The following is a 27,068-nucleotide window of genomic DNA, read 5'->3' on the forward strand; positions in this document are numbered from 1 at the left end:
TCTTTCTATTCAGCTTAAATGGAAGAAAAAATAAGATTGACTAAATTATGTGAAAAATGAGAAATTCAGTTGACTAAGAAACAGCAGTCTAGCAAGAAAAAAAACTTTTATACTTTTCCTCTCCAAAAAGAAAAAAAATCACTGAATCCTAATATGTTAATATTTTTATATGAGTATAGGGACAAATCCAGAATTTTTTTACAAATAACTTAATACTTGTTTTGAATGATAGCAATAAATTTTGACTTAAGATTATTTTGAATTTGCAGTAGATCATTATAGTTTAATTTTTTCTCCCAATTTTCTTAAGACTGAAACACATATATTATTCTCTTAAGGTTTAGTTCATTTAATTGGAGCTGTCATTTGAATAAATTAGTTGTAATTAGGCTACATTGTTTATGATTATTGTTTCTAATTGTTGTGAATATATAATATAGGCTATGGTCAAGCTTAGATTAGCAGTTCAGGGAACTTATAAATTGTATAATTTTGAGAGACTAATCAGACGCCATCCTCTATTTGCAACTTAAGTAGCATGCAACTGATTGTCGTAAGTGGTGTGACAGAAATTATTAATCTCTTATTGGTAGTTTGACCGGCCCAAATGTCCCTGGGCCAGTGACACTGCAGTTCTATCACAATATGCTGGGTGAGCATCAGTAGCAAGCCTCCTTGAAATATTTCCCCTGCTCCACTGTGGTTGCCAGGCTCATAAGACCCTGCTTACCCTTCAGCCATGTTATACTGTAACCTTTAACTTTACATTTCTTGTTTTTGTAATGACAGATTTTGTGACACTGATCATGTCTGTATATAACTTTTTCAACTGAATTACTGCTAACCACTGTCAGTCTTAGCATCATCTTCATATAGTTTCTCATCTGAGAAACTAATAAGGATTTGAGTTTGTCTTCTAGAAAATAAAGGGTTGTAGGACTTTGCCATCAGTGTTCCCACTGGATTGAGTCTGGCCAAAACTGTGCTGCTGCTGAGATTCTCAATGAAAAAATAATTCCTGTTCTAGAAAGATAAAGCTGACCTAAAATACAGCTGAGCTATTACAGCTCATTAGATGACAAAGGTCATCTAATGTAGCATTTTTTTTTCTTTTTGTCTATTATAAAACATAGAGCCCAATCCTGGAAGCACTTAAGTCTGAAAAAGCAATAGCCTCATGTAGTAGTAATTAGCATTGTATATTGGGTTTACATGGCAATGTTTTGGTAGTGGGGGTGTGTGTGCAAGAGTGGCTTCTGTTAGAAGACATCAGAAGCTCCCCCATGTCGGACAGAGCCACTTCTGGCCAGCTCCAAGACAAACCTGCTGCTGGCCAAAGCTGAGACAATCAACAACATTGGTAGCACCTCTGTGATAACATATTTAAGTGTCATGGTTTTAGCTGGGATAGAGTTAATTTTCTTCACTGTAGCTGGCATAGTGCTGTGCTTTGGACTTAGTATGAAAATAATGTTGATAACACGCAGATGTTTTGGCTGTTGCTGGGTAGTGCTTGTACTAGTCAAGGACTTTTCTAGCTTCCCATGCTCTGCCAGGTGCACAAGAAGCTGCCCTGCCAGTGAGTAGGCTGGGGGTGCCCAAGAAGTTGGGAGGGGACACAGGTGGGACAGCTGACCCCAACTGACCAAAGGGATATTCCAGAACATACAATGTTGTCCTCAGCAATAAAAGCTGTGGGGAAGAAGGGAGGACATTTGGACTTATGGCATTTGTCTTCCCAAGTAACGATTGCATGTGATGAAGCCCTGCTTTATTGGGGATGGCTGAACACCTGCCTGCTGATGGGAGGTAGTGAATTAATTCCTTATTTTGCTTTGCTTGTATGTGCAGCTTTTGCTTTACCTATTAAACTGTCCTTGTCTCAACCCATGAGTTGCCTCACATTTACCCTTCTGATTCTCTCCTCCATCCCATTGTGGGGGGAGTGACTGAGCAGCTGTGTGGTGCTTAGCTGCCAGCCAGGGTTAAACCATGACAAATGTATATAAAAATACTGAAAGTGGAAGTAAAGACATTTGCATACCATTGATCTTACTTAAATTTTTCAGGAAGGTGTATACATTTTTATGCATTTCTATAGGCCATGATACAATGGGGTTATTTTTATTAGAGCCTATAAGTTTAGCATAGTATGAATACTTAATAGTGAAAGGAAAATACTGACAATCACTTAATGCAAGCTGAAGTTCTCTTACTATATAAAAAAAACCACCCTTATGTTAGTATGGTTTTGAGATTCTTGCAAGCCTTGATGTTTTGGGGTTTTTTTCCTTTTTTTTTTTTTCTCAGGCTGGTTATTTTGTGAGATGACAATCAGAAGACCAACCACCTCAAGGGTGTGTATGGCTATAGTGGATCCTCATGCACCCCTCCAGGGAAACCTGCGTGCTCAAGTAACTCTCTGAAATGCCTGTACACCAATGCACGCAGCATGGGGAATAAACAGAAGGAACTAGAGATCTGTGTGCGGTCACAGGGCCACAAACTCACGTCAATTACAGAGACATGGTGGGATAGCTTGCATGACTGGAATGTGGTCATGGATGACTACTGTTGTGGTTTAGCCCCAGTCAGCAACTAAATACCACACAGGCGCTCGCTCACTCTCCCCACCCCTGTGGGATGGGGAGAGAATTTGAAGGGCCAAAGTAAGAAAACTCATGGGTTGAGATAAGAACAGTTTAATAACTAAAACAGTAATAGCAATAACAATAGTAATGATATACTGAAAAGCAAAATAACGAGAGAGAGAGACAAAACCTTGGGAGGAGGGAAAAAAATCCAAAGAACAAGGGATGCAAATGCTCGCCAACTGACGCTGCTGGTCCCTGAGCCATAATCACTGTCCACCTCCGGCCAGCTCCTCCCAGTTAATATACTGGGCATGACGTCACATGATATGGAATTCTCCTTTGGCCAGTTTGGATCCGCTCTCTTATCTGTGCCCCCTCCCCTCCCGGCTTCTTGTGCACCCGGCAGAGCATGGGAAGCTAGACATGTCCTTGACTAGTACAAGCACTACCTGGCAAAAACTAAAACATCGGTGTGTTCTCAACATTATTTTCATACTAAGTCCAAAACACAGCACTATACCAGCTACAGTGAAGAAAAGTAACTCTATCCCAGCTAAAACCATGACAACAAACTAAGAGTACAGGAGGTAAATGTATTGGGTTGCATGGCAAGGTTTTTGTAGCGGGGGGGGCTGCAGGGTTGGCTTCTGTGAGAAGGTGCTAGAAGCTCCCCTGTGTCCAATAGAGCCAATGCCAGCTGGCTCCAACATGGTCAGGGAAGAAGGATGGGGAGGAGGTGCTCCAGGAGCCAGAGCAGAGATTTCCCTGCATCCTGTGGTGAAGATTGTGGTGAGGCAGGCTGTCCCTCTGCAGCCCATGGAGGTCCACGGTGGAGCAGGTATTCACCTGCAGCCCATGGAGGACATGCCAGAGTAACTGGATGCACCTGAAGGAGCCTGTGACCCTGTGGGAAGCCCATGCTGGAGAGGGCTCCTGGCAGGGCCTGTGGGCCCATGGAAAGAGGAGCCCATGCTGGAGTAGGTTTGCTGGCAGGACTTGTGACCCTGTGGGGGACCCACCCCGAGCAGTCTGTTCCTGAAAGACTGCAACCCATGGAAAGGACCCACGCTGGAGCAGTTTGTGAAGAACTGTCTTTCATGGGAGGGACCCCACACTGGAGCAGGGTAGAGTGTGAAGAGTCCTCCCCCTGAGGAGGAAGGAGCAGTAGACAACCTGTGATGAACTGACCGCAACCCCCATTTCCTGTCCCCCTGTGCTCTTCTGGAGGGAGAAGGTAGAGAACTCAGGAGTAAAAATAAGCCCAAGAAGAAGGGAGGGGTGGTGTGAAGGTGTTTTTAAGACTCAGTTTTATTTCTCATTACCCTACTGTGATCTGATAATAAATTAAGCTAATTTCCCCAAGTTGAGTCTGTTTTGGCTGTGACGGTAATTGGTGAGTGATCTCTCCCTGTCCTTATCTCGACCCACAAGCATTTCATTATATTTTCTCTCCCCTGTCCAGCTGAGGAGGGGGAGTGATAGAGTGGCTTTGGTGGACACCTGGCATCCAGCCAGGGTCAACCCACCACAAGGCTGAAAATATAAAGCATGTTTCAGGCACTAGTACACTGAGATTATCATGGTTACCACACAGAGAATACTGGGATTCCTTCAGGATTATATCCTGCCAGGCACTGAGCCCTTCCAAAGCAACTGGGACTGCTCACTATGGAAAAGGTAAATGTGTCCTTTGAGCACTTAGCATGAGCTGCACTAATAATCAGCACTTCACAGGCCAAAGCTTTTCAGTTCTTAGATTCTCTCACTATGGATTAGGACACTGGTACAGGTATGCTTGCATGCTTTCTGGTCCCAGGTATTCTGATGCTGTAAAATATAAAAGGTGAATGGGAGGAAAAAAAGAGGAGTTGCCAGTAGTTTTAAGTGTTACAGTTTTGTGTGTTCTGCTTTGCTTCCTCCCTTTAGTCATGTCCTTTATATATGTCCATGTTATGGCTTTACTAAATGGGCCCATTATTTTTAAGAGAACAGCACTGCAAATGTCTGTCTGCGCATAACATGCATTGTGAGCCATACAAAAATCTAATTGTCCTTTCAAGAAGCCTTCAGAGGACTCAGAGGGCATGAAGCAAATAAAAAACCCCACCACTTCCCTGAAACCTCCAAACCCTAATGATGTAGAAGCAATTTCAAGCAACCTTGGTTCAATGTAAGGGAAAGGAATCAACTCAGGTTTTCAGACTACATGACAATAAAGGTCAAAATATCTGTTCCTACATAGATATGTGTATGCATGTGTTTATATATAAAATTTCCAATCAGTATTTCTCAGTTTTATTCAGTTTCAAGTGACAAGGACTGACATTTTTTTAATCTCTTTTTGTTCAAAGGATGGACACAAGAGCAGACATCTCTGTGTGAACACCATCCCTGATTTTGCCAAGCCACTGTTTCCAAGTAACCTCTGTAAGACTATGGAAAGCCAAGTCACTGTCACTTTCCTGCCATATCTTAAAAAAAAAAAGCTAACTAACACAACATACTGGACAAAACCAGCATCCCTCCATTCCCCTGCAGCTGCTGTTCCCCTCAGCTATCTCTGGCCTGGGGATGCTCACCAATTATCTTCCCCACACACCCCATAGGACTCCATACCACCCCTCCCCACACTCACTGCCCCCTGTGCTGGGGGAGCAGTGAGGCAAATGCATCTATGATGTGTCTGGCAGTTGTTTGCCAGCCCCCATTGTTGGGAGGTGCACACATAGCACACAGGGCAAGTTTGATGTTGACAAACTACTCGTGGCAGCAAAACTGTGTCAGCACAACTTCGAGGAGGAGGAAAGAGCAGCTCCTCACAGGGCCGGTGGGAGGCAGCCGCAGCGACGGAACAGCAAATGCTATTCAGCCTGAGCAGTTTCAAGCCACCCATGTTGGAGAATTACTGTACTCTAGTTACAGCTCTTAGCATTGGCGCTGGCTTTGTGTGTGTATGTGGTTGTGTGTGTCTGCGCGCACCAGGAAGGGCAGAGGAGCTGCGGGCCATGGAGCCAGGTGGGAGCTCACGAGTTAAGCAGAGGCCATCGGTGGCAGGGTGGGAGGGGACAGTGTGCTGGGCCCCACAGGCACCCAATTTCCCCAAACATGAAAACTCCCTCTTTGTTCCTCAATAGGACTCTCAAAAAAAATGTAATCTCAGGCAGACTGACAGCTGGAGTCAAGAAACAGCTGCTGGAGTTGTTTCTTCCTCCCACTTCTTCTGATGGAGGTGCCTTACTAAGACAAAGTGGGAGCAGGCAGCACTGCTAGTTCCTTCCCAGGCTGCAGCAGGAGCCTGCCACGCTTCAGCACACAGTTAGTTCTGAGAGGCAGCGGCAGCCTGGATGGTGTCATTTCCATAGCACAGGCTGGAGCTTGCACCCAGGTGTGGGGGAAGGAGGGAGAAGGAGTCATGGGACAGAAACATATGCAGGAAAAAATTAAATCGATATGTTTTGAGGTGCCTTTTTCTTCCTTCCTCCCTCTCTCCTCCAAAAATCTGACAGGCATTGGAAAATGCATTTGTTTGCAAGGGCCAATTCATGTTGCAGATTGTTATCCAGAAAGGGCTGCCAAAAAGCTTGTTTTTTGGAACGAGCTGGACTGAGCTACAGAGTTCCTGCCTGAATCCCAATCCATGAGAAGTTTGGGACAGTTGGATTGGGGCTTTGGAGGCAGCCACCCACTCATGGCCCCTCAGCTGACCCTGGCCTAGTGCAGACCTGCCTACCTTGCCTGTGCTGGACTGCAGCTGCTCCATCCCTTGCAGCCATGCTCTCTGTGGGCAGCATTGTCTCAGCACACCCTGTGGACCTGCTCTTGTTGCCATAGCCTCCCACCCTCCCCAGCTTGTGTTCCACCTTTCCCCCGCCTGTGAAGGCCAGGGCTCATACTACCTAGGATGGATGCCACCAATGCTCTGTCAGCAAGCTTGTTTCACTCCTGCCACTCCCAACAGGACTGTGGGAGGAAGAGGATGCACAGGTTTTCCCTAAAAGACAGTGGAAGATTTGTTCTCACTCACAGAATTTGTGATGACATAAATCCTCAGTGATATCCCAACACATGCTAAACTTCTGTCCTAGTGAGGCCTAAAAGCTGACTTCTCACATTTACCTCTATCCTTGACTGAAATTGTAAACTCTGCCCTGCTCAGAGGTCAGCTGAAATTAGTCTGAAGAGCAATTGCCTTAAGCTTTGCTTCACCAAGGTGCATATCCTACACCTGAGCAAGTCAGTGAAGTATCTCTGAATTTGGTGGACCTGAAGATGGCTTCCATCTAGATGTACTACTGGGCTGGTCCTCCTTGAAAGCACAGTAGTTCAGGTTTCAAAAATAATTGTCTAAATACTCAGAGGTACAGATCTGAATTTAATAAATGTTAAATACCTAGCAATTCCCCTTGGCTCAACTGCTCAGCACTTTTGAAAACCAGGCTTATAAATAAGGACATCTTTGAGCATCCATTTTTAAATGTTGGGCAGCATTTGGCCAGTAAATAGTAATGTTGAGTCATAATGTTTTTCCAACTAAACACTTGTGGTTTTGGCTGGGATGGAGTTAGTTTTCTTCACTGTAGCTGGTGTGGTGGTTTTGGATTTAGTATGAGAATGGTGTTGATGGCACACTGATGTTTTGGTTGTTGCTAAGTGATTGCTAATTTGATGCTCAGTGTTGCCAGATGGTGCTTGTACTGGTCAAGGACACTTCAGGCTTCCCCTGCTCTGCCAGGGGAATGAGAGATTGGGTGTGGCATGGTGTGGTGTGGCATAATGTGGCGTGGCGTGGCTGGGACGGCTGGGCTGATCTGATCTGGGCTGGCTGGGGGGATATTCCATATCATATGACATCATGCCCAGTATATTAACTAGGGGGAGTTGGCTAAGGAGGAGGCAATTGTGGCTTGTGGGCAGGGGTAGGTGGGTGATGAGTATGTGCATTACTTATTGTTTGTTTGTTGGTTTTTTTTCTGCTCCTCCCCCCTTTTATTTATATAATTATTACTATTTTATTTTCATCATTAAACTGTGCTTATCTCAACGCAGGAGGTTGTTTGTTTGTGGTGGTTGTTTTTTCTCTTACTTTTGCCCTTCTAATTCTCTTCCCCATCCTGCTGGGGTGGGGGGAGTGAGAGACCAGCTGTGTGGTGCTCAGTTGCTGACGGGCTAAACCACAACAGTCCTTTTTGGTAGCCAACATGGGGCACAAAGGGTTTGAGATAATAAACGTTCCAGATCATCACTCAATCTGAAAACAAACAAGTGAGATAGATTGGCACATTACTAAACATATTTATAGAGGACTCCTTAAACTTTTATTTGAAACATCTGATGCTAGCTACTACTGAGACAAATTAAAGAACTGAAGAGAATAGATCTCATCCCTAATTGATACACTTATATTTGTTTTGAACTAAGAGATTGCAAATTAATGAGTTGTTTCAAACAATGTGTGGTTATTTCATCTGCTGGAAAATACCTGCCATGGAGACATATTCTTTTAATTAAATTTGTTGGTACACATAACTTGGGTTTCTCAAACTGAGAAAACTGAATTAATCTGCTTTACATCCATAAATATTTTTATAGCAGATTTTCACTCTACAAAGTTAGTTTTTATTTTGATTGGATGGAAAGTTGTTCATCTCTGTTTTGGGACAGTAACATTCTCATTTCCGCTATTGACACTTTGTTAAGCCTGATTGCCTTAGGATATGGACACATGAACAAATTACCGCAGGGTAAGTGTACTGGGTCTTGCTGGGTAGAGTTAATTTTCTTCATAGCAGCCTGTATGATGCTGTGATTTGGATATGTGACTAAAACAGCATGGATAACACACCAATGTTTTGGCTATTCCTGAACAGTGCTTGCACAACGTCAATGCCTTCTCTTTTTCCCCACTCTGTGTCCCCCCCTCCCCCACCGAGAGTAGTCTGGGGGTGGGCAAAAAATTGGGAGGCAACACAGACAGGACAGCTGATCTGAATTGACCAAAGGGATATTCAATACCATATAACTTCATGCACAGCAATAAAAAGCTGGGGGGAGGGGGAAGGGGGTTGTCTGCCAAAGTGTGTGTGGTGTTGGGCTGATGCACACAAAGTCAGTAATCATTCCATCACTGCTGCACTTCGCTTGTTTCATCAAAATTTATCTTCCATGGATTGGGAGGTTTGTACTATGATATCATTGATACAACACAGAGGTGACATAGAATATTATATAGCAGTTTACATTACGCCATTCAGTTCATTGGCTGTTTTCACCCAAAATCAAATCCCCTTGAGGCACACATCGGACTTATCCATCCTCCCACATCACCCACCACGTGCACCCAGGTCCATGATCAAAAGCAATCCCACGAATGGGTTTGCCTTTGCCTGAGGCAGGAAGCACCCAGACTGTTTTGCCCAACATATTTTTAATGCGCGCTACAGGGACTCTATCCCCTTCCACAGTATGTAGGATTTCTGATTGGGCAGGGCCAGCTCGGTTGGCAGATCCCCTCGTGTTGACTAACCACGTGGCTTTTGCTAAATGTGCATCCCAGTGTTTAAATGTTCCACCACCCCATTGCTCTCAGTGTAGTCTTTAACACTCCATTGTATCTTTCAATTTTTCCAGAGGCTGGTGCATGATAGGGGATGTGATAAACCCACTCAATGACATGCTCTTTGGCCCAGGTGTCTATGAGGTTGTTTCAGAAATAAATTACGTTGTCTGACTCAGTTCTCTCTGGGGTGCCATGTTGCCACAGGACTTGTTTTTCCAGGCTCAGGATAGTGTTGCGGGCAGCAGCATTGGGCACAGGATATGTTTCTAGCCAACCAGTAGTTGCTTCCACCATTGTAAGCACATGGTGCTTGCCTTGGCAGGCTTGTGGGAGTGTAATATAGTCAATTTGCCAGGCCTCCCCATATTTATATTTCAGCCATCGTCCCCCATACCACAGAGGCTTTACCCGCTTCGCTTGCTTGATTGCAGCGCATGTTTCACATTCGTGGATAGCCTGTGCAATAGCATCCATGGTCAAGTCCACCCCTCGATCACGAGCCCACCTGTATGTTGCATCTCTCCCTTGATGGCCTGAGGTGTCATGGGCCCACCGAGCTAGAAATAGTTCACCCTTATGCTGCCAGTCCAGATCCACCTCAGCCACTTCTATCTTGGCAGCCTGATCTACCTGCTGGTTGTTTCGATGTTCTTCAGTGGCCCGACTCTTGGGGACGTGAGCATCCACATGACGTACCTTTACAAGCAGGTTCTCTACCCGGGCAGCAATAGCTTGCCACAGTGTGGCAGCCCAGATGGATTTGCCTCTGCGCTGCCAGTTGTTCTGCTTCCACTGCTGTAACCAGCCCCACAGGGCATTTGCCACTATCAAGGAGTCAGTGTAGAGTTAGAGCACTGGCCACTTTTCCTGTTTAGCAATGTCTAAGGCCATTTGGATGGCCTTTACCTCTGCAAACTGGCTCAATTCACCTTCTCCTTCAGCAGTTTCTTCTACTTGTTGTGTAGGACTCCATACAGCAGACTTCCATCTCTGGTGCTTCCCCACAAGACGACAAGACCCATCAGTGAACAGGGCGTATTGTTTCTCATTTTCTGGCAGTTTGTTGTAGAGTGGGGCCTCTTCAGCACGTGTCACCTCCTCCTCTGGTGGTAATTTTACATGTTGTCCTGCCCGGATTGGCCAAGGCCTACTGCATGAACTATCTCCTGTTTAATTTGTTCAGAGTTTTGTCGTTCCTCAGGGCCCCATTTGAAATCATTCTTCCTCCGGGTCAGTTGATAGAGAGGGCTTACGATCAGACTGTAATTGGGAATATGCATTCTCCAAAAACCCACAACACAAACTTTTGTTTCCTTTTTGCTAGTTGGTGAGACATGGCTGTTATATTGTTGATCACATCCATTGGGATCTGACGACGTCCATCTTGCCATTTGATTCCTAAGAACTGGATCTCTTGTGCGGGTCCCTTGACCTTACTTTGTTTTATGGCAAAACCAGCCTTCAGGTGGATTTGTACTTACTGATCACTCCTTGGCTCTCCAGTCGACGAATGAGCTCATGGATGGGAATCAGGGAGTCACAGGTGTTGTGGAATACTATCCTGGGCCTGAAAAAAGAAGTCCTGTGGTGTCATGGCATCCCAGAAAGAACTGAGTCAGGCTACAGGACTCATTTTCAAAACAACTTAGACACCTGGGCCAAAGAGCGTGGCATTGAGCGGGTGTATCACATCCCCTATCATGCACCAGCCTCCAGAGAAATCAAACAATACAACGGACTGTGGAAGACTACACTAAGAGCAATGGGTGTTGGGACATTTAAACACTGTGATACACATTTAGCGAAAGCCACCTAGTTAGTCAATACTAGGGGATCTGCCAATCGAGCTGGCACTGCCCAGTCAGAACACTACATACTGTGGAAGAAGATAAAGTCATAGAATCACTAAGGTTGGAAAAGACCTCTAGGATCATCAAGTCCAACCATCAACCCAACACTACCATGTCTCCTAAACCATGCCCTGAATGCCACATCTACATGTCTTTTAAATACCTCCAGGGATGGTGACTCTACCACCTCTCTGGGCAGGCTATTCCAATGCCTGACCACGCTTTCAGTAAAGAAATTTTTCCTAATACCCAATCTAAATCTCCCCTGATGCAGCTTGAAGCCATTTTCTCTTGTTCTATCACTAGTAACTTGGGAGAAGAGACCAACACCCACCTCACTACAACCTCCTTTCAGGTAGTTGTAGAGAGTGATAAGGTCTCCCCTCAGCCTCCTCTTCTCCAGGCTAAACCACCCCAGTTCCCTCAACCTCTCCTCATAAGACCTGTTCTCCAGACCCTTCATCAGCTTCGTTGCCCTTCTCTGGACATGTAAACCCCCAAAATTATTGTTCATCAGCATCTGGACATTTTGATTTGCTCTTCTTTAAAATTTCCTCTGTTTTTCAATATTTTTCCTTATGATGATGCATTCAGAACTAAATGTGAGTTCATAGCAGAATATTCTGTATATTTTGTTATAATGTTTGAGCTTATCATTCCACTTGAAAGTATCCTACTTGCAGCCAATCTGGATTAATTTTTCAATAGGTTTTCATGAAGCAGTATCAAATGCTTTCCTGAAATCCAAATATATCTACTGCTTTCACATTATCTGCTAATTTTGAATTCCATCAAAAATGCAATCAAGTTTGTCTAGTGAGGTTTATTTTTTATAAATCCCATTATTTGCCTGCTAGTGAAGGATGAATGACTGAGTCAACCTTTGCAAGCTTAACTGAACTCATCTAAACCTCTCTGTTGAACTGGAAGTTTTGCAAGAGGCTTGCTCTCAGCATTTGCCTCACTTTGCAGTTCCTAATAGGATGGAAATACTGGAAGAAAAGGCTCTGGCACTGCACTACTACTGCACTGCTTAGAAATAGAGAGAAGCATAAAATTTTTTTCTAAAGTAAACTTTCAGACTGTAAAAAAAAGTTTTGGAAGATAAAAAAGTTACGTAGCAGTTAAGGTCAAAATTTACTCTTAACTAGTTGTTTCCATTTCCCTTGCTGACCATACCAGAAAAAGTTAAAAAATATAGGCAGTTTGAGTAGGTTTTGGGGTTCTAAGATCCCAATGGTACATCTGACATCTTCTAGAGCCTTAACTTGAGAGACAGTTGACAGACATAAAATTATATATACAATTTCTGCTATTTAACAATCAAATTAGCACAGCATCTGATGAACTTGCTCAGTAGACTTCTCCCTACTTCAGAAAAAAAACACCTCAAATCTTCCTTTCTAAAGACTCTCAATTTTTATTTTCTTAGGCAATTGCTTTCCCTATCAAAAACATTATCCCTTCATTTGCTTTCCACTTTTGTTTGCATTTTGGGGTTTCTATATTCCTGTTTGAATTTGGAAGAGCTCTCTTTATTGTGTTTTAATGTGTGTATTGCTCAGAAAAGGGAATTATTAGGACTTGGGCAGAAAACACAAGACACAAAGGATTATTTCTATAGACAAAACACCCAGGAATATAATAGTGGGGCAGAAATAAAAAATGAACTTGAAAGAGGTTTAAAGAGCGTGAATGCATTGGATATTATTGGGTGAAATAGGAGTTACCTTAAAGATGAGCCCAGTGTGTGTCTGGACACAGTTCAATCAGTGGATTAAAAAAAGGAAGGAAAAGAGAAAACCAACCTGGTTAATTAAAGTGTAAAATATCTCTTCTTTAAATATTGGTGTGGTGGGTTAACCCCGGCCAACAGCCAAACACCCACATAGCCGCTTGCTCACTCCTCTTGCATAAAAGGAAGGCAAGAAGGCTCATGGATGAACAAAACAGCAGTTTAATAGGTAAAGGAAAAGCTGCATGTGCAAGCAAAGCAAAACAGGAATTTATTCACTACTTCCCATTGGCAAGAAAATTTTTAGCCACTTCCTGGAAAGCAGGGACTCGGCACATGTAATGATTACTTGGGAAGACAAATGCTATAACCACAAACATCCCCACTTCCTCCTCCTTTCCCAAGCTTTTATTGCTGAGCACAACATCATATAGTATAGAATATCCCTTTGGTCAATTTGGGTCAGCTGTCCTGTCTGTGTCACCTCCCAATTTCTTGCTCATCTGCAGCTTACTCACGGGGGAGGGGGAGCAGAGTGGGAAAAAGAGGCCTTGATGCTGTGCAAGCACTGTTCAGCAATAGGCAAAACATTGCTGTGTTATCAACACTGTTCTAGTCACAAATCTAAAACATGGCACCATATGGGCTGCTATGAAGAAAGTTAACTCCATCCCAGCCAGACCCAGTACAATTGGGTAAATCATGGTACTGCACAAGTGCTTGGCATCTCATTTGAACACTAAAGCTGTCAAAAGGGCTGAAGTTCGTGCAAGTATGAGGGATCCACATACCCGTTTTTACTGGGTGTTCTGAGATGCCTTTGCACAAGCAAGTGCAGTGAGAACACCTGTACACAAGTTCACTGTAGTAGCTAAAATAGCAGCTTCATTAGGGTTACATTGTATCTATATGACAGGTGCTGTAACTGGGGAATACCTTGTATATCTGCTGGCCAAGCTTATTTTCCCTCTCTGGGCCTGGCTGCTGAAGGAACAAAAGAGGACATTTTATAATAAGAGACAATCACTCTGGAGCATGTTTAGTTAGCAAATACTCATTAAGGCCACAGATGAACACCCTCTGTCACCTGCTCAGTGCCAGCTGATGAGATTCCTGTGCCCTCTTTCTCTACACTCCCTTCTGAGGTTTCTACCATGTAATAGAGAACACATGTACAGCTTCATAGAATCACTAAGGTTGGACAAGACCTCTAGGATCATCAAGTGCAACTGTCAACCCAACACCACCATGCATTCCAAAACATGCCCTGAATGCCACGTCTACATGTTTTTTGAATACCTCCAATGATGGCAACTCTACCACCCCTCTGGGCAGGCTATTCCAATGCCTGACCACTCTTCCAGTAAAGAAATTTTTTCCTAATATCCAATCTAAACCTCCCCTGATGCAGCTTGAAGCCGTTTCCTCTCGTCCTATTGCTAGTAACTTGAGAGAAGAGACCAACACCCACCTTGCCACAACCTCCTTTCTGGTAGTTGCAGAGAGCAATAAGGACTCCCTTCAGCCTCCTCTTCTCCAAGCTAAACAACCCCAGCTCCCTCAACCTCTCCACATAAGACCTGCTCTCCAGACCCTTCCCCAGCTTCACTGCCCTTCTCTGGACATGCTCCAGCACCTCAGTATCCTTCTTGTACTGAGGGGTCCAAAACTGAACACAATATTCGAGGTGCAGCCTCACCAGTGCCAAGTACAGAGACACGATCACTTCCCTAGTCCTGCTGGCCACACCATTCCTGATACAAGCCAGGATGCTGTTTGCTGCCTTGGCCACCTGGGCACACTGCTGGCTGTCAGCCAACACCCCCAGGTCTTTCTCCACCGGGCAGCTCTCCAGGCACTCTTCCCCAAGCCTGAAGCGTTGTTGTGACTGAAGTGCAGGAGCCAGCACTTGGCCTTGTTAAAAATCATACAATTGACCTCGTCCCAATAATCCAGCCTGTACAGATCCCTCTGCAGAGCCTTTCTACCCTCAAGCAGATCAACACTCCCACCCAACTTGGTGTCATCTGCAAACTTACTGAGGGTACACTCAATCCCCTCAACCAGATAATTGATAAAGCTGTCAAACAAGACTGGTCCCAAAACCGAGCCATGGGGAATGCCGCTTGTGACCAGCCGCCAACTGGATTTAGCTCCATTCACAACTCTCTGGACTCAGCCATCCAGCCAGTTTTTTACCCAGCAAAGAGTACCCCATCTAAGCCATGAGCCTCTGTAACAGGTTTGCAGGAGTCGTATGCACAAAGTTCACCCAACATAAGATATTTAAAAAGTACAACAGTATTTCTTGCTCTATTATAGCCTTGCATAAGCAGTTACTAGCATATTGTTTTCCCTTTATGAGAGTCTTATCAACCCAGCTATGCCCGAGACACCACTGAGCAGGAAGGTGACCATTAGTGGAGTCATCATGGAGAAGGGAGATAGGTACGGCACCTTCAGGGTATCGCCTGTGGTTCATAGAGCATGCTCTGTGTCCTCTCTTCTCTTTGAGCTGCACTATTTTAATACCCTCAGCAGATTCAGTGGAAAAGTACTGACTAGACATTGCCGCACGCATGGCCAGCACATGCAACAAAGGCCTGCCAGGTGTGTGCTCTGATGGCTAACAGAGGCTCCTTGATTACTACAACATATTGTTCAATAACAATCCTCCCAGTTCCCTTCTTCAAGGTCATGTTCTCACAGCTGTGTTCAGCTTGTAATTTTTCCATTGTGGCCCTACACACACCATCATCTAAAATCCCTCACACAACCTCCAGCTTCTCTAGGAAGATGCTGTGGGAGACAGTGTCAAGGGCTTTGCTAAAGTCCAGGTAGACAACATCTACAGCCTTTCCCTCATGCACTAGGCAGGTCACCTGATCACAGAAGGAGATCCGGTTGGTCAGGCAGGACCTGATCCCCAGTTGTCCTGCACACGCTTGGTAAGCTCACTCAAGATGGACCGCTCTATAACCTTCCCTGGTACCAAGGTCAAGCTGACAGGCCTGTAGTTCCCCAGAGCCTCCTTCCAGACCTTCTTGTAGGTGAGCATCACATTGACTGCTGATAAATGATGGAGAGTGGCTTGGCAAGCTCCTCTGACAGCTCCCTCAGTACTCTTGGGTAGATCCCATAGACTTCTGAGTGTCCAGGTGGCACAGCAGGTGGTAAACTGCTTCCTCCTGGATTATGGGGGGTTTATTCCACTCCCCATCCCTGACTTCCAGCCTAGGGGGCTGAATAGTCTGGGGATAACTAGTCTGATGGTTAAAGACTGAGGCAAAGAAGGAAGTAAGTGCCTCAGCCTTCTCCTCATCCTCAGCTGCAATGTTTGCCTCTGTGTCCAATAGAGGATGGAGATTCTCTTTGGTTCTCTTTTTGTTGTTAATGTATTTCTAAAAGCATTTTATGTTATCCCTTACAAAAGCGGGCAGATTGCATTCTAGCTGGGCTTTTTCCTTCCTAATTTTCTCCCTGAAAGACCTAACAAGGTCTCTGTACTCTTCTTGAGTTGCCTGCCCCTTCTTCCAAAAGCAGTAGACTCTCCTTTTTCCCCCTGAGTGTCAACAGAAGCACCCTGTTCAGCAAGGCTGGTCATCTTCCCCACCGGTTCATCTTGCAGCACTTGGGGACAGCCTGCTCCTGCACCTGCAAGACTTCCTTCTTGAAGAAAGCCCAGCCTTCCTGGACTCCTTTGCCCTTCAGGACTGCCTCCCAAGGGACTCTCCCAACCAGTGCCAAAGTCTGCCCTCCGGAAGTCCATGGTAGTGGTTCTGCTGACCCCTCTTCTTACTTCGCCAAGGATCGAGAACTCAATCATAACATGGTCGCTAAGCCCAAGACAGCCTCCAACCACCACATCTCCCACCAGTCCTTCTCTGTTTGTGAACAGGAGGTTAAGTCAAAGCACCTCCCCTGGCAGGTTCACTTACCAGCTGTGTGAGGAAGTTATCTTCCACACACTCCAGGAATCTCCTAGACTTTTTCCTCTCTGCTGTGTTGTATTTCCAGCAGACATCTGGTAAATTTAAGTCCCCCACTAGAACAAGGGCAACCAATTGTTATACTTCCTCCAGCTGCTTGTAGAACGGTTCATCTACCTCTTCCTCCTGGTTGGGTGGCCTATAACAGACCCCCAGCAGGATATCTGCCTTGTTGGCCTTCTCCCTCATCCTTACCCTCACAGTCACTAAGGTCTATGCAATCAAAACACTCCCTAACATATAGAGCCACCCCACCGCCTCTCCTTCTTTGCCTATCCCTCCTGAAGAACTTATAGCCATCCATTGCTGCACTTGAATCATAAGGGTCACCCCACCATGTTTCTTTGATGGCGACTAAGTAATAATAAACAAACATTCAGATATCAGAGTTCACTTACATACTCTGTATTTCTCAAAAAGAGCAAGCTCAAAGATGATTTTATTTTTCTATGATTTGAGACCTAGAGAAATTAGCTCCTTTGAATAAAAGCCCATAATGCAAGCTGAAATTATCTCCATCTTCCTCAGGTTATACACATCAAAGGAGGCAGAAAAGCTCCAGAAAGCTACAGTATATTTGAATGTGTTGATATAACATGGCTGATGTGGTACACCATTACAATGATATTTAATTTACCACTATGTGCTAAGTAAATATGTGGAGAGATAGAACCGTTTTATTAATCTTTTATATTAAGTGTGAACATTTATGTTAAGACCTACCCAGGGAATAATGTGTCATATGTATTTGTTTTATAGAACTGTGTAAAAGTTTACCAAAGCTGTCATAGTATGATAGCGTTGGCTATTTATTTCCCAGATCTTCACTTTGAATACTACTGTTTGCTTTAGAATAAATGTAAAAATCTTCAGAGCTCTGAAGAGGTTACTTGTCCTAGTCATGATTAATTACTGTCTAAAGTCAAACTCTTCCCTCTGATACACCTGTGCACTCCCAGGCCCATGATATGTAACCTCATTGGTATAGCTTCAAAACTACATTTTGACTAATCCCAAAACCAAAATAAACAAATGGCTACCATGTAAAATAACCTTGCTTAAGTCAAGGGCAGTCTGCATATGTCAAATTAACTCAGGAATTACCAGCTACTCCATATTGGGTTCAGCATTTCTCTGTAACATTGCTGAGTGGAGAGACCCTGAAAATAAAAGCAATTTTGATTCTCCTAAGAACAGTTTTGATTCTGCTAAAGTAATTTGTTTGTCTGGGGTTTTTTTTTTAGTATAGCACTAGTGGGAGCTAAGGCACCATAGCAGTAAAGTACTTATGCACAAATCCTTCCACCCACATGATGCAAAGATAGATCTGCCCATGCAGAGCTTTGTGTAGGATTGGGGTCCAATTTAAAATCACACCCCCCTGGTGAAGCACCTATATTCCCAGTTTTCAAGCTGGAGCAGTTTGTTTTGGATTTTTTTCTCCTTGGCAAATACATTGCACAGTATCACATTCCTGATGTGACGCATCATTAAACCACCAACAGTGACTATCACCTATCCTTCCAGTGATTAATAACTGAGGCTAACCTATTTTTTCCACAAACTGGGTTGTCTGGTAACATATAGTTTCATTCAGAGAGCTTAAAACATTCAAACCAGTTGGACAGAGCCAGGTCCAGCCAGCTCCAAGATTGATCCGCCGCTGCCCAAAGCTGAGCCAGTCAGTGATGGTGGTAGTGCCTCTGAGATAACATATCTAACAAGGGGTAAAAAAGCTGCACAAGAGCAGCTGAGAGGAGTGAGAATATGTGAGAGAAACAACCCTGCAGACACCAAGGTCAGTGAAGGAGGGGGAGGAGGTGCTCCAGGCACCAGAGCAGATTCCCACGTTGTGGTTTAGCCCCAGCCGGCAACTACAAACCACACAGCCACTCGCTCACTCCCCCACTGGCAGGATGGGGGAAAGAATCAGAAGGGTAAAAGTGAGAAAACTCATGGGTTGAGATAAGGACAGTTTAATAATTAAAATAAAACAATAACAGCAAAAATATAATGAAAAGGAAAATAACAAGAGAGACGCAAAACCCCTGAAGGAGGGGGAATAAATAACCAAAATAAACAAGTGAGGCAACCACTCACCACCCGCCTATCCAACACCACCAATCCCTGAGCCACAATCACTCCACCTCCAGCCAACTTCCCCAGTTAATATACTGGTCATGGCATCACATGGTATGGAATATTCCATTAACCCATTTGGGTCAGCTGACTTGTCTGTGGCCTCTCCCCTCCCAGCTTCTTGTGCACCTGGCAGAGCATGGGAAGCTGGAAGAGTCCCTGACTACTATAATCACTACTTCGCAACACTTAGCCACTACTTAACAACTAAAACATCAATTTGCTATCAGCACTACACCAGCAACAGTGAAGAAAATTACCTCTAACCCAGCCAAAACTAGCATACCCTGCAACCCATGGAGGTCCATGGTGGAGCAGATGTCCACCCTGCAGCCCATGGAGGGCCCCACACTGGAGCAGGTGGATGTGCCCTGAAGGAGGCTGTGACCCTGAGGAAAGCCTATGCTGGTGCAGGCTCCTGGCAGTAACTATGGCCCATGGAGAGGAGTCCATGCAGGAACAGGTTTTCTGGCAGGACCTCTGACCCCATGAGGCCCCACACTGGAGCAGTCTCTTCCTGAAGGGCTGCACCCTGTGACAAGGACCCATTCTGGAGCAGTTCTTCAAAAACTGCAGCCTGTGGGAAAGACCCACTTTGGAGAAGTTCCTGAAGGACTGTCTCCCATGGGAGGGATTCCACACTGGAGCAGGGAAAAAGCGTGAGGAGGAAGGAGCAGCAGAGATGAAGTGATATGAGCTGACTGCACCCCCCATTCCCCATCCCCCCCTTGCTGCTCATCAGGAGGAGGTAGAAGTCTTGAGTGGAGTTGAGCCTCAGAAGAAGGGAGAGGTGGGAGAAAGACGTTTAGTTTTGTTTCTCACTATCCTACTGAATTTTTAATTGGCAATAAATTAATTTTCCCCAATTCAAATGTGTTTTGCCCCAATGGTAATTGGTGAGCAATCTCCCTGTCTTTATCACATATCATTGTCAGTGAGAGTAATAAACCAATGATAGTTTTATTCTTATCAAGTTGCCATGGTTTAACCCCAGTTGGCACCACACAGCCGATCATCCACTCCCCCTCAATGGGATGCAGGGGAGAATCAGAAGGGTAAAAGTGAGAAACTTGTGGGTTGAGATAAAGACAGTTTAAAAATAAAAAATAAAATTAAAATAGTAAGGAAAAAACTAGAGAGGAAAATAAAACCCAAGAAAAACAAGTGATGCAAATGAAAACAATCACTCATCACCAACTGACCAATGCCCAACTAGTCCCCAAGCAGCAGCCCCCCTACCAACCTCCACTCCCCTAGTTTTAGTGCCAAGTATGACATCATATGATATGGAATATCCCGGCTGTGTCCCCCTCCAGCTCCTTCTGCACCCCCAGACTACTTGCTGGCAGGGCAGTATAAGGAGCATAAAAAGCCTTAACTCTGTGTAAGCACTGCTCAGCAATAACAAAAACATGCTTGTTATCAACACTATTTCCCTTACAAACCCAAAACATAGCCCCATACAATTTAAGTCTATCTCAGCCAAAACCAGTACACAAATTTTATTTCCAAGCTAAGTATATTCAGATTCTATCTGACCCTTTCATGAATAAATTATATAACAGGAGGCTGTAAAGAATCCCTGCTTCCTCTCTGAAGAACTGTGTTCCAGAAGGAATTGTAGCAGACGGCAGATTCTTCCAGATAGTTTCAGGGTATAGAAGTACTTTCCTTCTCCCTGTCCTGTAACTCTGTGCTTCAGCACAGATGTCCCCAGCTGCTCACAGGGCAATTGTCCTTTAGCAGGAAAGGGTTCAAGCAACCAAACACTGCAGAGAAGTATTAACTGTCTGCAGTGGTAGAGACCCCTCCCAGTGGTAGTGCAGAAACACCTATGAAAGAAACCATGGAGTGAAAGAATGCACCATGCTGACAGGGTATCTTTGTGAAAAACTGGTTATTAATGAGCCTTTCTTTGAGGCTTCTCTTACTATACTGCTCTCACTAACGCTGAGCTGTATTTACCAGGCTTTTATTTCTTTATTTCCTCCTAACTAGAAGACAGGGACAAATAAACCTTTTGTTTTACACTTCTGACCAAAGCATTTCTCATATCTTCATTCTTCAATCATGATTTAGGACTCATCTCACTCACCTAAGCAATTTTTAACCATCTCTATGGCATGAGAATGAAAACTGCAGAATGAGGTTCATAGTTAGAAACTCCATACAAATGTTAAACATCCTATTGAATGATTCTTGGGAAGAGCTTCAAATCTACCCAGTCCTTATCTTGACCCACAAAGCTTTTTGTCAGATTTTCTCTCCCCTGTCCATCTGAGGACAGGGAGCGATAGAGCAGCTTGGTAGGCACCTGACAGCCAGACAAGGTTCAACCCACCACAGAGTGTTGACCAGCTAAGCCACTGAAAAGGGCAGGTTTGGGCTGCATTTTTTTAAAAAACACTTTAACACAGAAAGCTGAAATTATTCAATTTTTACAAGCTTTTGCTTTTCTTTTGGACATGTATGAACTTTTTTCTAGAAACTGTATCTTATTCTTGAAGATCTTTAGAATTTTAAAGCATATGTTATCATTACCCAGTCTGAGATATAGGATAGCTACAAACTGATTTTTCTCTTACTGTAGCTAGTTACATTATAGATTAATATTAAGAAAATCTGCAGTGAAACATTACTCATAACTGTATAACAGTTACTTAAACAACATAACTTACAACACAAAATCATTACTTTCCTCAATTACTTACAGTAAAACACAAAATCAATGTATAGTTCTGCCCACTTGTGTTGATTTTCAAAATCATAAATTAATCTAACTATCAAATTTCAGACAGCTTTTAGCAAGGGCCGATTCAGGAATCTAAGTCATGAAACTGTACTTGTACTTTAACTGGCAACACAACCACACACTCCCCAACCAGCAGGATGGGGGAGAGAATCAGAAGGGTAAAGCTCAAGGGTTGAGATAAGAACAGTTTAATAATTAAAATAAAACACTAACAACAACACCACAGTGAAAAGGAAAAGAACAAGAGAGACACAAAACCCAGGGGAAGGGGTAATGAACAACCAAAACATAAAGATGATACAACCACCCACAAACCTGACACCACCAATCCCCAAGCCACAACTGCTCCCTACATACCAACTGCCCCGATTAATGTACTGGTCATGGCATCACATGGTATGGAATGAATATCCCATTGGCCAGCTTAGGTCAGCTGACTTGGCTGTGGCCCCACCCCTCCCAGCCTCCTGCCCATGTATCAGAGCATGGGAAGCTAGCAAGGTCCCTAACAACTATAGGCACCACATAGCAACACTTAGCCAGTACTTAACAGCAACTAAAGCATCAATGTGCCATTGGCACTTTACCAGCTACAGTGAAGAGAATTAACTCTATCCCAGCCGAAACCAGCACATTCTCCACCCCTTTTGACATACCATTTATGCCATGCCAGGTCCCATACTATCCAATACAACCTCACAAACCACCACCCCTCCCCTTCCCATCCTTTGACATAATACACAGACATCATTCCCTTAGTCTACGACCTTCCCTGTAAAATGTCCATAAAAATGTCCATTGAATTCACCCAGTCCATGACTGGGTCCATCTGTCATAGCAGTCTTTCAGGGCAGGAGAGATGGTGTGCGTGGTGTTGGATTGCTGCATACCAAAGTCGGTCTTCGTTCCATCATTGCTGCACTTTGCTTGTTTCATCAAAGTTCATCTTCCATGGATTGGGAGATTTGTACTATGATATCATTGACATGGCATATAGCAACCACAGAAGAGATGACATACAATATTATATAGCAGTTCACATTGTGCCATTGAGCTCATTGACTGTTTTCGCCCAAAATCAAATCCCCTTGAGGCACACATCGGACTTCTCCATCCTCCCGCATCACCCACCAAGTGCACCCAGGTCCTCGAGCAAATGCAATCCCACAAATGGGTTTGCCTTTGCCTAAGGCAAGAAGAACCCAGACTGTTTTCCCCAGCATATTTTTCATGTGCACTACCAAGGACTTTATCCCCTTCCACAGTACATGAGAGTTCTGATTGCCAGCTCGGTTGGCAGATCCCCTAGTGTTGACTAACCAGGTGGCTTTTGCTAAATGTGCATCCCAGTGTTTAAATGTCTGACCCCTCCCCCCATTGCTCTCAGTGTAGTTTTTAACAGTCCATTGTACCGTTCAATTTTCCCAGAGGCTGGTGCGTGATAGGGGATGTGATACACCCACTCATTGCTGTGCTCTTTGGCCCAGGTGTCTATGAGGTTGTTTCGGAAATAAGTTCCGTTGTCTGACTCAATTCTCTCTGGGGTACCATGTTGCCACAGGACTTGTTTTTCGCGACCCAGGACAGTGTTCTGGGCAGTGGCATGGAGGACAGGATATGTTTCTAGCCAACCGGTAGTTGCTTCCACCGTTGTAAGCACATGGCGCTTGCCTTGGCGGGTTTGTGGGAGTGTAATATAGTCAATTTGCCAGGCCTCCCCATATTTATATTTCAGCCATCGTCTCCCATACCACAGAGGCCTTACCCGCTTCGCTTGCTTGATTGCAGCGCATGTTTCACATTCGTGGATAGCCTGTGCAATAGCATCTATGGTCAAGTCCACCCCTCGATCACGAGCCCACCTGTATGTTGCATCTCTCCCTTGATGGCCTGAGGTGTCATGGGCCCACCGAGCTAGAAATAGTTCACCCTTATGCTGCCAGTCCAGATCCACCTCAGCCACTTCAATCTTGGCAGCCTGATCTACCTGCTGGTTTGTTTTGATGTTTTTCAGTGGCCCGACTCTTGGGGACATGAGCATCAATGTGACGTACCTTTACAGATTTTCTGTCGCCTGTCTAGTTGAGGACAGGGAGTGATAGAGCTGCTTGGTGGGCACCTGGCAGCCAGCCAGTGTTCAGCCCACCACAGAGTTTTTACCAGCTAAACCACTGAAAAGGGCTGGTTTGTGTTGTTTTTCTGGTTCAGTTGCAGTACTAGTCGTGGGGGTTTGAGTGGCTGCAGTGCCTGTCACTTTGTCTTTCAATCCAGAGACCTTCTCTTCCCCTTGGGAGCACTGAATGCTGTTGAACAGGGCTTGGTATGCATGGGCCAGGCCCCAGCACGTTGCAGTGATCTGTGTCTCTCTGGAGTTTCCAGGGTAACAACATACTTTCTCCATATCTTCTACTATTCTACTATTGAAGTTGGGGTGGCAGGGATGAGGGGGACAGAGGCAGCCGCAGGGCGGCTCTAGATCCCAGGGGGGTGACAGAGGCGTCTCCACGCTGGCTGCGCCCCCAGCCTGCGGAGGATGTGGGGTGCAGCGCACTTCACAGCTGGTTCAGTGGGCTAGCGACGGGGGAGGGGTGCCAGGGAGGGCGGCAGGCATGGTGGCCTGTGCTAAACAATGGCTAAACAATGGGGAGGCTGGGAGCTGCCTGATGGTGCTAGCTGCCGAGTCCAGTCCGCACTTTCCCTCTCTCCGTGCTCTCTCTCGCCGGTAGCAACGGAGGGCGGGTAGCGCGCGCTCAGAATAGCTAGTTGTTTAAAATCCTTCTAGAACCGTTTCTAATTCCCCCTTGCACCGGGGAAGAGAGAGTAAGCGGGGGAGGGGAGAGGAGGAAGGAAGGAGGAGGAGGAGGAGCCGAGAGGGTGGGAAGAGCGAGACGGAGTAGGAGGAAACACTCTGTCCTGTTCTCTGTCTGTCAATCACCGCGCGGGGGGGTGTGCTCTCCTGCGTGGCGGGCCAATGGGGTGTCTGTGTGGCAGCGTCTCCATGGTGACGAGGCTGTTCCGTGGAGGCTGTGATGGGTTGACAGGTGCGTGACAGTCGGAGCTCTCTGCAGGCATGTATGGCAAAGGCAAGAGCAACAGCAGCGTCCCGTCCGACAGCCAGGCTAGGGAGAAGTGAGTACAGCCTGCATGACCGGGCGCCTACACACACACATGCCTTGCACAACGTAACTTTCCTTCTCGCGGGTGATATGGGTAGGTGCGCGCTCCGGGAAAGGAGTGGGGAGCCCGTGGAGAGCCGAAGGGACTGGGCGGGAACGGGCCGGGGCGGTGGGAGGCAGGGAGGAGTTGTTCTGCGGGGGCCCTGGCTCTCGCACCGCGGTGGACAGGGAGGCCCGACACGGGGGCTGGGGGCGATGTGGAGGGAGGTGATCGAGGTTGCCCTCTGCACCGCAGGCGAGAAGGGTCCGGGAAGGGGTCCCTCAGCGCCTCGCGGCGGGAGAGGTGGCGGGACAGGAGGGGCTGGCAGAGTCTGGGTGAGTGGGAAGGAGGGAAGCATGGGTCGTGCTGGTGGAGACCATCTCCCCCCTTTTTCCCGCTCCTCTGCGCGGCGGGATGCGGTCAGGGAGGGCGACTGTTGAGCCGTTGGCGCGCTAGGGACTTTTCATCGGGACCGTGTATCTTCCTGCCCTCTCCCTGTTTGTCTTCCTTTTCTCTGCCTGGCTGGCCCTGCCGGCCGTGGCCGTGGCCGGGCCCGGGGTGCGGGCAGCGGCCTGGCCGGGGAGGGGGCACGGAGTGAAGTAAGTGCATTGTTCTCCGGGAGTTAAAATGGGGTTACTGCAAGGAGGGCGGGGGACTACTTGCGAGGGATATTGTGTTTCAAGATACAGGGGAAAGCAGTGGTGTGTTCATTGTTTTGTTTATTTTTCATCTGTTAACCCCCCCCAGCAAATCTTTTAGAAGGCAGATGGTCAGGGTGTGTGTGTAAAAGGGACACCAAACGCTAGAACTTTGTTAAAATTGGCTAATGCTGAAATAGTCTGCCTAGAGCTACTTTTTAGGTGTTGGCACTGTGATACGAAAAATATAAATAAAATCTGTTAAAACCGTGTAAGGATTTCTTTATTTAAACATACACAGGAGGAAAAAAATTAAAAGACTTCAGACTGGGAGAAACTTGACAGTGCACATGAGAAATGCTGAAAACTGACCATGTAGCACATGCAGTCAAATGTCCATGGTAAATATAGTGGCAGTGGTGGGACAATAAACAGTGTTGTTTGGTTGAGTGGGGTTTTAAAATTATTTCCTTCAGATATAATGTTATACATTACTTGCAGATATAGTAGGTGCAAGGTAATTGGAAGGAAAAATTACTTTCGAGTAGTGTCTCTTTAAGTTCACTGTAGCTGCAGCTTTGCTTTGCACTACTGAGATTGGTTTAGCACAGGCAGGAGGTGATGGTTGTGGAGGAAAAGTTGAATACAGCAAAGTGGGAGGAGGAAGTGTATAAGTAGCTTTGGTGGCTTAACTGACTCAAGGCTACTGAGTCAGTCTGCTGCAGCCTGTAGAAGGTTGAGAGGGTCAGGTGACCTCTAACTGAAAATATGTTTGCATCTGTCTTCTGCAAAAATAGTATTGCTTCAGAATTGCATTTAACATGACAATGAATAGTCCAAACATAAGTGATGAGTTTTCGTTCAGGCAGTTTGTCTTGACTCTTCAATTAGAAGTGTTCTGGGTTTGTATTTTTGGGTGGTTTTTTGTTTTTTTTTTTTTGGTGGTGGTGGGTTTTTGTTTTGGAGAGGTGGGTTTTGCTACAGTATTTAAGGGACTAGATAAGAGAACATGAGATGCATCTGACTGGACAAACAGTAGCCCTATAGGTTTATTTTAATTCCACTATTCAAAGTCTACGTGATACAAACTCTACACAAAGCTCTCTTGATTCTAGCACTGAAATATTAAAATATTTTTAGTCTTTTTTCTTTTTAGCTCACTACTACTTGAGTCCTGCTGATGTTTTTCTTAGGGTGCAAGAGCTCTCAATCCCGACATGCAAGAAGCCAGGCAGGGGAGGCAGGAGGCCAGTTTGGCTAAGTCAAGACCTCTTAAATAAACTAAAACACAAAACCAAAATGCATAGGCAGTGGAGGAAGGGATACACGTCCTGGGGAGATTATAGTTGTATGGCCTGGGAGTGCAGGGGAGGGGATCAGAAAAGCCAAGGCACAGCTGCAGATGAATTGGGCTAGGGATGTAAAAATCAAAGAAGCGAAGCATCATGTTGGTTAGAAAAGACCTTTATGACCATTGAGTCCAACTGTAAATGTAACAGTACCAAGTTTACCACTAAAGCATGTCCCTAAGCACCACATCTACACATCTTTTAAATACCTCCAGGGATGGTGACTCAACCAATTCCCTGGGCAGCCTGTCCCAATGCTTGACAACTGTTTTGGTGAAGAATTTTTTCCTAATACCCAATCTAAACCTCC

The 27,068-nt window shown here is 45.3% G+C and overlaps 1 protein-coding gene across 3 annotated transcripts in view; it reads left to right on the top strand.

Annotated features, from left to right (window-relative positions):
- Positions 1-24,612: 24,612 nt before the first annotated feature.
- LOC142049462 (single-stranded DNA-binding protein 2-like) overlaps positions 24,613-27,068 on the top strand; it is a 202,993-nt gene continuing 200,537 nt past the window's right edge. For all 3 annotated transcript variants that reach the window (XM_075077202.1, XM_075077203.1, XM_075077204.1), the window contains exon 1: positions 24,613-24,744. In XM_075077202.1, coding sequence (XP_074933303.1) covers positions 24,686-24,744 — 59 coding nt within the window. In that variant the 5' untranslated portion in view covers positions 24,613-24,685. The remainder of the gene's footprint in view (positions 24,745-27,068) is intronic.

This window comes from Phalacrocorax aristotelis, chromosome W, assembly GCF_949628215.1.
Source record: "Phalacrocorax aristotelis chromosome W, bGulAri2.1, whole genome shotgun sequence".
NCBI classification, from domain to species: Eukaryota; Metazoa; Chordata; class Aves; order Suliformes; family Phalacrocoracidae; genus Phalacrocorax; species Phalacrocorax aristotelis.